Raw genomic sequence first — 15,919 nt, 5'->3', positions numbered from 1 at the left:
ACCCCAGTTTTTTCAAATGCGGAGAAAGCAATATTTGTAATGTGCTTATGCCAAGAGAGATAGTCAGGGTAATCCCTAATATTGGGGATTACCCTGATAAATTGAAAGATCTTGCCTAGAAATCGGAGTGTGTCGAACGTAAGCATAGGAGTAGAAGAATCCTTCTTGCGAGATATAAGACAGGACAACTTTAGAAGGATTGAAATCAAATAACTTATTTTTGACCCACTGGAGAATTACCTGGAAATCAGCATTTAAGGAATTAGTAGGATGTTGAAGCTGTTTGAGCAGGGCAAGGTTTCTCAAACTGTGGAAGGTGGAATGCAATATTCTATCATCAGCAAAACTATGGGTAGGATTTCCGGACAATGGAAGAAGATCATTAACATACAAGAGTAGAAGAGTTTTGTTTGTATGTTATTTGGTTTTTAGGAGCATTAGCAACTAAGGCCATATTGCTCCGGGGATATGCGGTGGTCATTCCCTGACCTTTCCACATCCTCCGTATTTTGTGGTCACAGGCTCGAACCCCGGTCTAATCAAGAAGCGTGTGCTACACACTGCTGCTCCTGCCCACCTGGCTACGGAGGCGCCAGTAGAAGAGTGGGAGAAAGAACTGAACCTTGAGAAAACAGCATTTGTGCAGAAGTTAGAAGACAAAGAGCCATCTACCATTACCCACAGTGAGCAGTCACAGAGAAAACTGGATACCCATTTACAAAAAACAGTTGGCAAACCATAAGATGGAAGCTTATTTAGAAGACCTTTTTTGCCAAATATGATCAAAAGCCTTTGAAATGTCAAGAGCAACTGCTTGAGCTTCACCAAACTTTTCCATTGAATTTATCCATAGATGGGTAAATAGTAGATCGACACTCACAGAATCCATACTTGTGATCGGTGATCATATGGAAGGTTCTCAGATAATTTAAGAATTGGCGATTAATTGTTTTCTCCATTACTTTGGAAAGTGTAGAGGAGATTGCAATGAACAATAATTGGATGGGAGGGAGTTGTCACCATTTTTAGGAACTGGCTGGATATGAGCAAATTTCCAGGCAGAAGGAAACACATTTGAAATAAGAACGTGAAAAAAGGTGACACAGAACAAGAGTAAGTTCAGAAGCACAGGTTTTGAGAACAAGTGGAGAAATACAATCAGGAGCTGGAGCTTTCTTAGCATCAAGATTCATCAAAAGACCAAAATGTCCGGCTATCATTTCGTCAAGGAGCAAGTTTTCTACTCGTAGCCTGTTTGAAATCTAGTTTGGACTAATTAATAACTGTATTACAATTGTTGCGAGCTTTGGTATAGGCAGAAAATGAAATTGAAATGGAAACAAGCATTTGAACAACAGCCTTAGCACATTTATTGGAAAGTCTGCAAATTGCAGCATCTGGGGACTAGGCACTTGCGAAGTGATCTGATTGAGGTGTATGAGGCTTTGAATGCAATGAGCAGGCTCAATGCTGATGGGATTCTTCTTTTTGCTAAGATTACAAACCTGAGGGTGCATAAACTGAAATTGAGGAAAGACAGTTGTCGAATAGATGTGTGAAAATGTTGCTTTTAGCCAGCAGGTAGTTGCTTGCAGGAACAAACTTCCCTCTGTTGTTGTGGAAGTTTATAGCTTAAGTAAATTCAAGGAAGAATTTACTTAAGCTATAAACATTTCACCCATCCATTTGCTAGAAACTTTTGTAGCAAATGGATGGGTGAAATGTGAAGTTTTTTTTTGCTGATGCTGTACAAGCTTGCTTTCTTTCATCATATGTCTCCTAATGGTAATGCTGATGTAATCAACTTCCAATTTTTTTTTCTTTTTGGTGATGAAGTGAGGGTAGTGTTGAATTACATCAGATACACACAAGTGTAAGACAACAAGAATAGAATGAAAGTAATGTAAACACATTAGAGCTTATTTTAGTTTTAAAATAGGCTCTAGTTCTTAGAACACAATTTTCTGATGCAGAAAATTTGGTCTTCCATAAATAGGCTTTTAATACAGATTTTCTGAAAACACGAAAGCTATATCTTTAAAGAAATATCAGAAACAAATTAGAATATATATCAGAAACAAATTAGTCTTTATTGACACAATCCCCTCGACGTGGGCACCTGTACGTGATGAGGGGACCTCCCAGTGATTCTGCTGGGCTTCCAGATTAGCATCACTGGGATCTAACGCCCATACCTTGGTTCCAGGGTTACATCTTTGGAATCCGGTGTGTGCAGCCATGCGCCGTGACCCGTGGAATTTGGAAAGGGGGATCCTGGTGGTTGAGGGGCCCAGCCTTAATACACCACTTTGGCCCCTGCTTCGACAAGACAGGTGGTCCCGGACCGGCGCGACTGAGATCAATCGGCGGGCCGTTCTTATTGCTAGGGTCAACTGCGTTCCAATAAGTCTCCCTCCCTTTGGTCCTGGGATGGGATCAAGGCTTATTTGAAATGTGGGTATGGTGCTCCTAAGCTAACTTGGCGTTCCATTTGTGTACGCAGTACCTGCTAGTTCACGAGTGGCCATCCCCTCGTAGGGCTCCGTGGTGGGTGAGGTACTTAGGGCATCGAAATTTTTATTTTACTCCTATGAGTACAGTCAGTCCTCGTATAACTCGTGTTTACATTACACGAATTTGATCATACACGATTTATAAATAGGGGAACGATATCTTATATAACATGAACCGAATTCACTTATGCACGATTCGCCTTTGTGTTTACAAGAATTGGCAGTCAAACACGGAATCACCCCAACCGAACGCAGCACGATAGGAATGAAGAGAAGATTCTGAAAATGTATTTATGTGTTTTATATCAGTGAAGGGGAAACACATTTCACCATAATAACGTAAAAACCAACACAATTCCAGCTATCAGTATAATCGCAAATGCAATTAGATCGAGTTTACTACCAGTTTATAACAGATTCCACTAGCAGAAATGCAACTGGAAATTGTTTTTATTGTTTTATGATAGTAACCCCTAGAAATGTGCTTTAGTAAAATGTGAGGTGTTAATAGTGTGTATCTCTGCCCTTACGGTGTTGTTTATTCAGTTGCAACACCCGCACAGCTTTGTTTATGTATATCAAACCTGCCTCCTCATTTTGTAATTGTGCTTTGTTCCCTAAAACTGAGTAAAATACTTAAAAGGTGTGAAAAGCGTCCTGGTGAAGACACTGCAGATTCAGAGAGAAAAAAAAAAAGAAGCAATATCAATAAACGGAGGCGGACTGGGTCAAAAATTCTTACCCGGGAAAATTTGTAGTGGCCTCATACTATGGTTTATGGCCAAAATCACACCGGCCTCCGGCCCACCGTGGTTTCCCCGGTAAGGCTTATGGCCAGTCAGCCTCTGTTGATAGAGGAAAAATATGAAATTGTGAAACGCTTTGAGCGAAATGAAAGACCATGTGATATTGCACGTGCTAGAGACCTAAATGTGGCAACGCCGAGAATTACAAATAATGCAGAGAAAATAAAAACAAGTTTTATAGCAGGAATAACTCAAAGTGTAATTAAAATCCATTAGATTAAGGCACAAAGAATTGGAAGAGATGGAACGGCTATCATCTGTTTGGATAGAAAATCAAACAAAAAACAAGTTTGCTTACGATAGGAGCAAAAGCATTAGCAATATTTTATTACGTAATAGTCGTAATAAAATGTTTACGTATTTTATTACGATTATTTATTGTGTTTGGTAATGTTTTGGTTACAAAAATGTGTTCAATCTTGGGTGGTCAGCACCTAACCCTATTTATCCCATAGGGCCTGTTGTTTATATTGCACGATTTTGCATTGCACGAGGGTTTCTAGGAACACAACTATCGTGCTATACGAGGACTGACTGTATTATAAATTTAAATTCTTCTGGGGCCCCAAAAAGGCCCCAACCTAATTGAGATGATGACGCAGAAAACACCTCTGCAAATCTTTTTGCAGAGGTGTTTAGGACATCAATGACACCGCTTTTCCTCATTCTCCATTCCACCGGAGAGCAGTCAATCAGAGAGATGTCGCCCTTCTTTATCCAGAAAGGATTAGAAGGGTTGGCATGTTCACCAAAATCTGTTAAACGATTGCGTTCTGGCGACCTTTTGGTTGAAGCTTCCAGCACAAAACAATCTGTAAAAATTTTGAAATCTATACATCCATAGGGGGAATACCTATCACCGTAACCCCCCACAAAACTCTGAATTTTTCACGAGGTGTTATATCAGAGTGGGACCTTCTTCATGTTTCTGAAGAAGAGATCTGCTCTGAATTAAAAGACCAAGGAGTGACAGCTGTCAAGAGAATATCAATACGGAAGAATGGGAATCTCGTCCCTACCCGAGTTCTTATCTTCACGTTTAACACCCCACGGCCTCCAAGCTCCATCAAGGCAGGCTATCTAAACTGCCCAGTGAGGATTTATATCCCAAACCTTGCCGTGTTTTAGATGCCAAAAATACGGCCACTCACAAACATCTTGTCGTGGTAACCCTGCCTGTGCTCGGTGTGGTGTTAAAGACCACGAGAGCAAGGAATGTTCAGCTCCAAAACCGATCTGTGTCAATTGCCAAGGAGAGCACCCCGCCTACTCTAGAGCATGCCAGCGGTGGAAGGATGAAAAAGAAATCCAAAAACTGAAAACAGAGCTGAATATCTCCTACCCAGAGGCCAGAAAACGTATCCAACCAATAAATAGCGAGAAACCTTCATATGCCCAGAAGGTTTCTGCAAAGTGCACTATCGGTACACAAACTGAGATGACTATACCACCAAGAGAGTCCAATTGCACGCTATTTATTGAGTTCACAAAAGCCCACCAAAAAAACACAATCAGCTGCCACTCCTATATCCATACCTCCTAGTGCTCCACCACTACTAAAACCAAGTGGTAAAGAAAAGCTAAAAAGTTCGGAGGAGGTACCGGATGAATCAGTCTTGGAACTCTTTGCGGAGGAATAAATGGACACGGGACAGCGTCCACACTTCCCCAAAAAAGATAAATCCAAGACTGACAAAAGTAAGCCCTCAGTACCTCGGAAGCCGCCTGATGGACCCAACAAGCCAAAATAATGGCTAAATTCCTACAATGGAATTGTCGTGGATTCCGGCGAAATACTGATAACATCAAGGCCCTGCAAAAGCACGAGCCAGTTTGCTTTTGCTTGCAGGTGACTTATCTAAAGGCAAATGATGACCCCACCATGCATAACATCACAATTTTTTGTAACGACAGAATTTCAGATCTCCCTGCTCATGGAGGGAGTGGCTATCCTTGTAGGCAACCAGACCCCAGTCCAGGCCTTGCTACTTACAACCAACATAGAGGCTGGTGGGATTTCTATTAACCGTCTGTTCAATTTATTTGCCACCTGGGACTGACATCTCCCAGGAAGACCTTGATGATCTTGTAATGTAGTTGCCTCCCCCTTCTTACTTCTAGGGGATTTTAATGGACATACCACCCTGTGGGGTAGTACTAGCAATAATAGAAGGGGACGAGTCATAGAGCATATGCTAAATGACGATGACCTCTCCCTTCTAAATGTGGGAATCAGCACATTCTTCCACATGCCTACCCGTACGTTTTCTGCCATTGATCTTTATCTGCTTCCCTTCTCTACTCCCTTCACACACTTGGGAAGTGGAGGAGAACCCATACGGAAGTGATCACTTCCCTGTGATAACCTCGTTACACAGTGGGAGACCATGTCTTCCTTTCAGATTACCACGGTGGAAGACTGATCAGGCTGACTGGACTGCCTTCCAACATCAGGCAAATTTTGACCTCAGTACTGTCAGTCAGGAGCCTATCAATGATGCAGTAATGTACATCACAGAAATTATTGTCCAAGCAGCTGCGAATGCTGTTCCAAAAACATCTGCTCGGTTTCCACCATTTCCCAAACCTTGGTGGAATTCACAATGCACAGCAGCAAAAAAGGCTCAAAACAAAGCGTGGGGGATATTCCGCCGATATCCTACCACGACCAACCTTATAGTCTTTAAACGCGCATGAGCCAAAGCACACTACATCCGCCGTCAGAGTCAAAAGGAATTGTGGATCCGTTTTACTTCATCAGTTACTCAGTCCACTAGTACTAAGTTGGGCTGGGATAAAATCCGGAAAATGAAGGAAAAATATACATCCCACACTTCTTCAATCCTAGATTATAATGGATGCACTATTGCAGATCCAACTGCAATAGCCAATTCTCTTGGAGAAACATTCTCTAAAATCTCTGGAACATCTTCATATTCCCCAGAGTTCCTGGTCCTGAAACATAAAATTGAAAAACAGGCACTTAATTTTAAGTCTAAGAGCGTCTATCCCTACAACAGGTCATTCACTATACAGGAACTGAAAAGAGCTCTTATTCTTTCTAAAGCAAGTGCTGTTGGACCAGATGGCATCCATTATGAAATAATTAAGCATCTTTCACCAAAATCTATGGATTATCTGCTCCTTCTATATAACAGAATCTTTATTGCAGTTTCCGGATTCCTGGCGCAAGGCAATCGTTCTTGCCTTTGCTAAGCCAGGAAAGAATCCAAAAGTCACTACTAATTATCGTCCTATTGCTCTGACTATGCAGCAGCCCTTAAAGCAAGTTGCTGGGGATTTCAGGAACTGCTGGGGGGAGTCATGAAACAAGTAAATACGTGGGCTGTGTTAGGTAACTAAGAGTAAGAACAGGTGTATGTATACTTGCATGTACAGCAATGCTAGAAGTATAGTAAATAAATTTGATGAATTTAAAGTGCTGGTCAAGACATCATAGGTGGATATCGTTGGGATATCAGAGACATGGTGTCACACAGATGTAAGTAGTGCAGAATTGGAATTTGGGGAGTACAATGTGTACAGAAAGGATAGGAAGGATGGGAGGGGTTATGCTGTTTTTTGGAGGGTAATTGTGCAGTCAGATATAAAGTTTTTTGAGCAGTGCAGACAGACTGCCATAGTAGGTCATGGGATATACAGGAATTTTGCTAATAGGGATAAGGTGGTGATTATCCCCTTATATAAGGCAATGATCAGACCACACCTTGAGTACTGCATACAGGTCTAGAAGCCTCATTTTAGGAAGGATGTAGAGTTAAGAACGAGTAAAGAGAAGGGCAACAATACTTGTGAGGGGAACAAAGGGGTGCTTTTATGAAAAAAGACTTCAGTTCTTCAGATTGCAGCATCTAGAGACTAAGAGTAAGAGTAAGAACAGGTGTATGTATACTTGCATGTACAGCAATGCTAGAAGTATAGTAAATAAATTTGATGAATTTAAAGTGCTGGTCAAGACATCATAGGTGGATATCGTTGGGATATCAGAGACATGGTGTCACACAGATGTAAGTAGTGCAGAATTGGAATTTGGGGAGTACAATGTGTACAGAAAGGATAGGAAGGATGGGAGGGGTTATGCTGTTTTTTGGAGGGTAATTGTGCAGTCAGATATAAAGTTTTTTGAGCAGTGCAGACAGACTGCCATAGTAGGTCATGGGATATACAGGAATTTTGCTAATAGGGATAAGGTGGTGATTATCCCCTTATATAAGGCAATGATCAGACCACACCTTGAGTACTGCATACAGGTCTAGAAGCCTCATTTTAGGAAGGATGTAGAGTTAAGAACGAGTAAAGAGAAGGGCAACAATACTTGTGAGGGGAACAAAGGGGTGCTTTTATGAAAAAAGACTTCAGTTCTTCAGATTGCAGCATCTAGAGACTAGGCACCTGCGAGGTTATCTGATTGAGGTGTATAAGGCCTTGAATGGATTGAGCAGGCATCAGTGCTGATGGGATTCTTTCTCTTGCTCAGATTACAAACCTGAGGGGGCATAAACTGAAATTGAGGAAAGGCAGTTGTTGAATACATATGTGAAAATTTTCCCTTAGCCAATGGGTAGTTGATTGCTGGAATAAACTACTTCCATTTGCCATTTGGGAAGTTGATAGCTTAAATAAATTGAAGTGGACAAACTTTTTGGATTGAATGGATGGGTGAAATAGGAAGGATTTTTTTTTTTTGGCTGATGCTGCCAAGCTTGCTTTCTTGCATCATATGCCTCTACTAATGCTAACAACTTTGTGATTGACAAAGGCATCCTGGGATGTCAAAAGCTACCTTTTTACCTTATTATTTTATTCCACTTTTACCTCATTTTAATTGAACAGACTAAATACACTTATTCTGTTTCTTACTGTTGCATATTTGAACTCGAGGTTTGTTTTCTCATGTTGTTGTATTGATAAAATTTAAAATTTTATGCTATGAAATGGTTTCCAAAACTAAAATTTGATTAATCAAATTTTATTAACTGGAACACCATGTTCCCTGTTCATTTTGTTTAACAAAGCTTTTACAGTAAAATATATCTCTTTTGCTGTTAAAAACTTGTTTATAATAAATTTGACTTAATTTTTATATAGAACAACAATATAGAATTTTTATATAGAATGAACTGTGCATTTTTATATGAATATGCACAGTTCATTCTGTATTTGTGACCAGCTGCTGCTGCCGCCATTACCTGCTAAATGATTATGTTATTAGAATGACAAGTTGATGAGGATATCCTAATCAACTCATCTTTGAGATTTGAGTAAAATATTCAGCAGGTAATGGTTCAAAATTAACTTAATTTCTTGCAGTTCTTTAAATGACTGTGTACTCTTAGCTGGAAGCAGTCACTCTGCAGTTTCAACTGATTGTGTTCAAACTGTGAGTAGTAAATAGTGCAGTATTTGTATCATTTTTTTTTTTTTTTTTTTTTTAGGGCAGTAGTACAAGAAATAAACCAGTTTCTTACACCATATGAAACATCTCAAAATAAAACTGACGTTGGATCACTTGGACCAAATCTGGCTTCAGAAACTTCTCAGTGGAATCCATTTGCAAATACAGCTGGGGCTAACCACTCAACTGAAGATCATTTATTTGGTCAAGAATTTGACAGGATTAGAAGAGGATCACAAAGCAGTATGGCTTTTCTCCTATATATTTTAATTTATTAAAGATAATTTAACACTTTTATTTAGTTTATATTTTTATCATTAGGTAGTTTGATATTTTTAAATTTAATTCTTGTTTGTTGCAGGTAACAGTTAGCACCTCTTCAGCATTATTTGTTTTAGTTTCTAGCAATTCTTATTGTGGCATAATATTGCTTAATTATGCAAATAATTATGCTTACAGGCTAGTAAAATTAAATATCTCTAGTGATGAGAAATAAGAGGGTATCTGAAGAGTTTCTGTCTTACTATGGGAAGAATAAAGTAGGCTGGAAATAGACCAACTTTTATTCAACATAGTCATCCCTAAGGACTACATGATTGATGCAGTGTTCCCTCTTTTTTTTTTTTTTTTTACAGACCCCTTGGGCAGATGTGTAAAAATGTGAATCCTGAACAGATTTCACAAGAATTGTCTTTACACATCTGCTTCTGGTTTGCATTCATGTTTTTGGTACCCATTATGCTGAAATTATTTTCATATTCAGTCCTTTGTTCACAATGTGATGAATTCTTTCATAGGATATGTTTAGTGTCTTTGCTATGTACCATGGCCCAACCTATTTCAAAATCAGGTCATGAATGCCATCAATTGCTGTGGTTATCCAGGCTGGTATTTAATTTCTGATGACTGATCCCTTTTAAATTCAGCAATGTAGTTCAATTCTCTATACAATATATTATCCCCTTGGGCTTTTTAACATACAAAAAATTCGGCTGCACTTTTCCATGACTGATACTGCATTGTCACCCAACAAATTTTGGCTAGTGACTGAAGAGAATACCAAGCTAACAAAAAAGTTATAATAATAAATAATAAATAAAATAAACAAAATTAAAGGGAAATGGAAAGCAAGCAAGCAAGTAAACAAACAAATAGAAAATAACAGAATTTATTTCATAATCCATATATTTTTATCCATTTATGAATTGTTAAAAACAATTTTTTAAATTCTTTTCTGATGATAGCTACAATATGTGAGAGACATTTTATGATAACATCCCTAATAATTATAGTGCAACCTTGCTATACCATGATGAGAGCCTTGTCGATCAATCCGGCCCTGGAAAAATTGTGCAAGGTTCAAGGGGTAGAATTTTTTTCAGCCTGGTCTGTACTTGTTAATAGGTGAGACTGCTTCTACAGGGATGGGATACACTTAAATAGAAGGGTGCAAGAATATTTGCTGATGCTATCGAGGCAGTGTTAAGTGGGTTCAAAACTGCTAGCTTAGGGGGGATACAAGGACTAATAGATTAACAGTAGCCACTGGCAGAGGTGAAAGTGATTCTTGCACTGCTTCTATTGGGATGAGCAGCAGCCTGGAAAACAAGATGCAGGATATTTCAGAGATTGCTGGGAGTCGTGGTACAAGTAAACACATGGGTTGTGTTAGGGTAGCTAAGAATAGGAATAAGTGCATGTATACTTGCATGTACACCAATGCTAGGAGTTTGGTAAATAAATTTGATGAATTTGAGATATTGCTCAAAACAACAAAGGCAGATATTGTTGGGATATCAGAGACGTGGTGTCACACAGATATAAGGAATGTAGAACTGGAATTTGGGGAGTACAATGTGTACAGGATAGACAGGACAGGAAGGGAGGAAGGGTTATGCTGTTAATTAAGAAACACATAAAATCCAAGGAAGTGAAGCCAGTCGACATCGCTGGACAGTGCAGTGTCAAGTCAGTTTGTTGTGACATAAACATTGGGAGATCAAAATTGAGAGTAGGAGTGTACTATAGGCCTAATGACTCTGATGAGTATAATAAGAAACTGTACAGGGAAATAGAGTGGGCCAGTCAATCAGAGAGTCTTATAATGGGGGATTTTAATTTCCAAGATAGTTACTGGAATTTGTGGGTTGGTCACTCACACACTAGCAAGGCTTTTGTTGATTTATTCAATGATTGTTTTCTACATCAGCATGTTCGGGAGGAAACTAGAGTGAGTAATACTCTTGACCTGATTATCAGTGGTGATTCTTCATGCATTAAGAATCTACAGATAAAGGAACCACTAGGTGACAGTGATCACAGTGTGCTGAAGTGGGATTTACTCAAAGAGATAACTACCATCAGGGGTAAAGGGAAGTGTTTTTGCTTTTGTAAGGGCGATTATGATGGTCTGAGACAGTATTTAAATTCTATACAGTGGGACCAACTGATGATGTTACCAACAGCAAATTCAAAATGGGAAGCATTCAAAGAACTTATCATGGCTTTACATACCAACTAAGAAATATTGTTCAAGGTTTAGGCCTAAATGGACGTCAGATGAACCAATGAGACATGTGGCAGAGAAGAAAAATGCATGGGATAGGGGAAGTACCCAACCCAAGCACGGTACTAAGTACTATAGGTTCTAATACCTCTCGTGTTTGGGGTTCACATAAAAAAAAAAAAAAAAAAAAAAAAAAAAAACATATAAATTAATGGGTGACATGGAAGCCTATGATAGATATAAGTTGGTCTGTAACCAAGTCACAAAGGAGATTAGGCAGGCAAAGGCAGATTATGAGAAATCCTTGGCAAAGGATGCAAAGAAAAGCAGAAAAGAGTTCTTTACCTATTTAAACTCAAGAAGGAAAGGGATGAATCAGATTGGTCCACTGGATGTTGATGGTTCAACAGTTGAGGATCCAGCTCAGGTGGCTAACAATCTAAACGAGTATTTTGCATCTACATTCACACATGAGGAGTTATTCAGGAAGGGGAATGTCGTAGGTGAAGTAAACATTGGCAGTGAGCTAGATGATTTTGTAATAACTGAGAGGAAAGTGGAGGAGAAATTGTTGAGGATAAATATAAAAAAGGCACCTGGGGTGGATGGTATCTATCCAGTTATATTAAAGGAGGCAGCAAAGGAAGTAAGCAAACACTTAGCCATAATTATGAGAGCTTCTTTGGATTCAGGGGAGCTACCCATAGACTGGAGATGTGCAAATATCACCCCAATTCACAAAGGAGGATCAAAGGCTGACACAAGTAATTATAAACCTGTGAGTTTAACTTCTGTTCCAGGAAAATTAAAGGAGGCACTGGTTAAAGAAGCACTGCAGGATCATCTAGACAAGACTTCAGCTATAGCTCGGAAACAGCATGGTTTTGTTAAGGGAAAGTCTTGCCTGACAAATTTGATTGGATACTATGATGCAGTCACAAAAGAACTGGATGCAGGGAATAACTTTGATATTATATATTTGGATCTTAGAAAGGCTTTTGATACTGTTGCACATGGAAGACTGCTGCACAAATTGGAGCAGTTTGGCATTGGAGGCAAATTGCTGCTATGGATAAAGGGATGGTTGAGGGGGAGAAGACAAGAGAGTGGTAATCAATGGTCACTGCTCATCGTGGACTAATGTTATTAGTGGAGTTCCTCAGGGTTCAGTGTTGGGTCCATTGTTGTTTTCTGTATTTTTAAATGATATTGATGATGGTATGTCAAGCTTAATGTCCAAGTTTGCAGATGATACAAAGGTTGGCAGGGTTGTTAAGGACACTACTGACACTATGCTGCTGCATCAGGATCTGGAAAGGTTGAAGCAGATGGGCTTCAAGAGTAGCTCATGGTGTCTTGTCAATGATACAGGAATTTTTCTAGCAGGGATAAGGAGGTGATTATTCCCTTGTATAAAGCAATGGTCAGGCCACACCTTGAGTACTGTATACAGGTCTGGAGGCCTCATTTCAAGAAGGATAAAGAGCTGATTGAACGAGTACAGAGAAGGGCAACAAGATTAGTGAATAGAACCAAGGGTTGCTCTTACGAAGAAAGGCTTAAGTTTTGGAAATTAGTGTCTGGAGACTAGGCACCGGCTAGGTGATCTGATAGAGGTGGATAAAGCCTTGAATGGTTTGAGCATGCTCAGTGCCGATGGGATTCTTTCTCTTGCTCAGAATAATCACCTGAGAGGGCATAAATTCAAATTGAGGAAAGAGAGATGTAGGGTGGATGTGCAGAAATCTGCCTTTAGCCAGCGGGTAGTTGGTTGGTGGAACAGACTTCCATCCCTTGTTGTGGAAGTTGATAGCCTAAATAAATTTAAGGCTCAGCTGGACAGGTATTTCGACCTAACGGAGGGTTGAAATGGGAATGGGTTTTTTTTTTTTGGCTGATGCATAAGTTTGCTTTCTTGCATCATATGCCTCTGCTAATGCTAATACTGCCATGACTCATCATACCACACTTTCAGGTATAATGCCAGATCGTGTACCCGAAAAGTAATATGAAAAATAATGCAGGTTATGGCAAACATACAGATTATACAAAGGACACTAACAAAAGCAAACTCCATACCTCACAGAAGGGAGAACCAACTAGTGCAGTGGTTTTCAAATGTGGAATATTGAGCTAATGTATTCCCTTGCAATACACGCTTGCAATTAAACAATTAAATTTTTATGAATAAGAAGACGTCACAGAGTAATCACTGTAGATGTTCAGTTTTTCATCTATCTTGCCTAAATTTAGAGATACAATAAAAAAAAATAAAAAAATAAAAATTTTTTTTAAAATTAAAATTCATCACTGACATGGTAATTACACTCGAGTAACCCACAAAATATAAACAAGCTGCCAGTTGTGATATATTCAGTTATAAATTTTTGTAAACAATGGTGCCCTTTTCAAAACTATGAAATCACATGTAGAATGCTAAAAACTGCTAAAGGCATAATGCAAAGTGTGAATACATAAGTACACATTGAATACAAAGTCCAGGATACATTAATTGTGTAACAAAGAGATCAGGCAAAGGGGTTTTTTGTTAGACAAAAACATTTTTTTTTTTTTTTTTTTACTTGTAATGTAATGGGAATGTGCACTCCTTTCTTTTAAAATTTAACACTTTACACTGCAATTGTTGGTCTGATTTTTGAAAAGAACTGCAGTATTGAAACTTGATACATTTTTTTTTCTATAATTAAGCTTTGTTGCTGTGCAATATCAAGTGGAGATTGAAAATGGAGATAAGTTTTGTTTATGTTTGCTATTTAAACAAAAATAATTCACTCCAGCATGGCTAAGTAAGAATATCACCCTTCAATAAAAGAGTATGGTATATCTTTTTCATTGCTACCATCAGCCAATAAAGATGAATAAAAGGAACAATTGCTATCAGTTACCACCCTCATGAAGGGAAAGCTTGGAACAAATGTCAACATGTGCAAACAGATAGTTAATATCAAATGGCTGAAAATTAAACTTAAGGCAAATGCTATCAAAAAATGTTGTTTCCTAAAAATAAAAAATAACTTTATCTTTTTCTTTTAGTGAATGAAACGAGATAAATACAAGTGTATTCATTTCATAAATGTATTACAGATGTTCGCCGGATACACTCATCACATCCACTTAGCAGTCCTACAGAATTAGCAGAGAGAGAGAGAGCATCTTTAAATATGAAATCACACACATTCCAAAATGAAATTGCATATGATAAAAACACTTGTTTAGGTCCTTCACATATTCATATTAAAAATTAGAAGAAACTGGATAAATTTTATTTCAGGCTATAAATGCGAGTTTAAAAGATATCACCAACTCCTTCATTATATCAAGGATGCAGTGCATATTGGAATATGCACTGCATATTCCAATATGCACTGCATATTCTAATATATATTGGAATACTCAATGTTCATTGTAGAAAAATACTGATATCTAACATTTATATACATTTAGTTTTTAGGATTTTATATTGTTATTTTGTGAATGAATTATGTTAATTTTTATATTGTCCTGTTTAAGTTGGTTGATTTGATTATAATGGTATAAAAATTTATATTTACTAATGATTTTTAGATAAAGGAAATCTTAATATAATATTTTTGTTTATTTATTTTGTGCCTGTTCCAATTTTTTGTGCTAAAGACCCAAGATCCAAAGCCTCTGGTGCGAGGCTTTATGGATAAGGGGTCTGGTATTGTATATGTGATGTACTGTCCTCATTTTGATGAGTGCCTTATATGATATTTTATTATTTGTACATGCCTGTGGCATGTACAGAAACTCCCCGACTTAAGTAATACTCAACTTACGGAAATTCGACTCTACATAAGTTTATCCCGGTCCATGCAAACTTAAAAAAAAAAATCGTGGAAAGGCATTTTGCATTATGTAGGAATAAATGGAGGTATCGTGAAAATATCATAATGTGAACCCAATAACACGTGGTTTTTTTTTTTTTAATCCGTTCCAATTTATTGGAAGTTCAAATTTTCACTATATTACTAAGCTATTTATCTCTCTAAAAGGTCATATTTATAATGGAAATTGCACTACCCTTTCATCGTTATCATATATTCCTGTTATAAGAATCAATTTTGAACGCCTTTGTGATATTTTTCTAAAGCACGTTTCTGCAGATCACGACCATAAAACAATTTGCACTTTCCGGTTTATTGGGCTTTTCTGTTTGTGTATCTAATTATAAACTTGATCTTATTGGATTTGCAATAATACCGATAACTGCAATTGTGTGTGTTTTTATGCTATTAATATGTGAAATGTGTTAAAATGAAATCTTTGCTGAAATCTTCAATCATATAAAATACAAATTTTCAGAAACTTCTCTTCATTCCTATTTAAGTATTACAATGATGAGGGGAAAGAGACCAACGGAAAGTGCAAGTGGTGGTAGTGCCAGGAAACGAAACAAAATTGATTAAGAAATGAAGATGAAAGTGATTAAGAAGTACGAAGCACAACAAAGTTTATCATCTATTGCAAGGAAATTAGGTCTGCTTCAACAGTGAATACTATTTTAAAGGACGGTGCGTGTATAAAGGAACTTGTCAAAGGATCAACTCACTTAAGATCAACAGTGATCACAAAACAGCGTTCAGGTGCTATATCGAAGATGGAACAGTTGTTAATAATATGGATCGAAAATCAG

General features: G+C 38.0%; 1 protein-coding gene across 3 annotated transcripts in view; it reads left to right on the top strand.

Moving 5' to 3' along the window:
- Positions 1 to 15,919, top strand: part of LOC150088207 (uncharacterized) — a 376,069-nt gene that overhangs the window by 307,141 nt on the left and 53,009 nt on the right. For all 3 annotated transcript variants that reach the window (XM_090369384.1, XM_090369385.1, XM_090369386.1), the window contains one exon: positions 8,776 to 8,978. In XM_090369384.1, the coding sequence (XP_090225510.1) occupies positions 8,776 to 8,978 (203 nt within the window). The remainder of the gene's footprint in view (positions 1 to 8,775; positions 8,979 to 15,919) is intronic.

This window comes from Mastigoproctus giganteus, chromosome 3 (genome assembly GCF_048544385.1).
Source record: "Mastigoproctus giganteus isolate SK-2022 chromosome 3, ASM4854438v1, whole genome shotgun sequence".
NCBI lineage: Eukaryota > Metazoa > Arthropoda > Arachnida > Uropygi > Thelyphonidae > Mastigoproctus > Mastigoproctus giganteus.
Note: the sequence above shows the minus strand (reverse complement) of the source record. Positions and strands in the feature narration are given on the sequence as shown.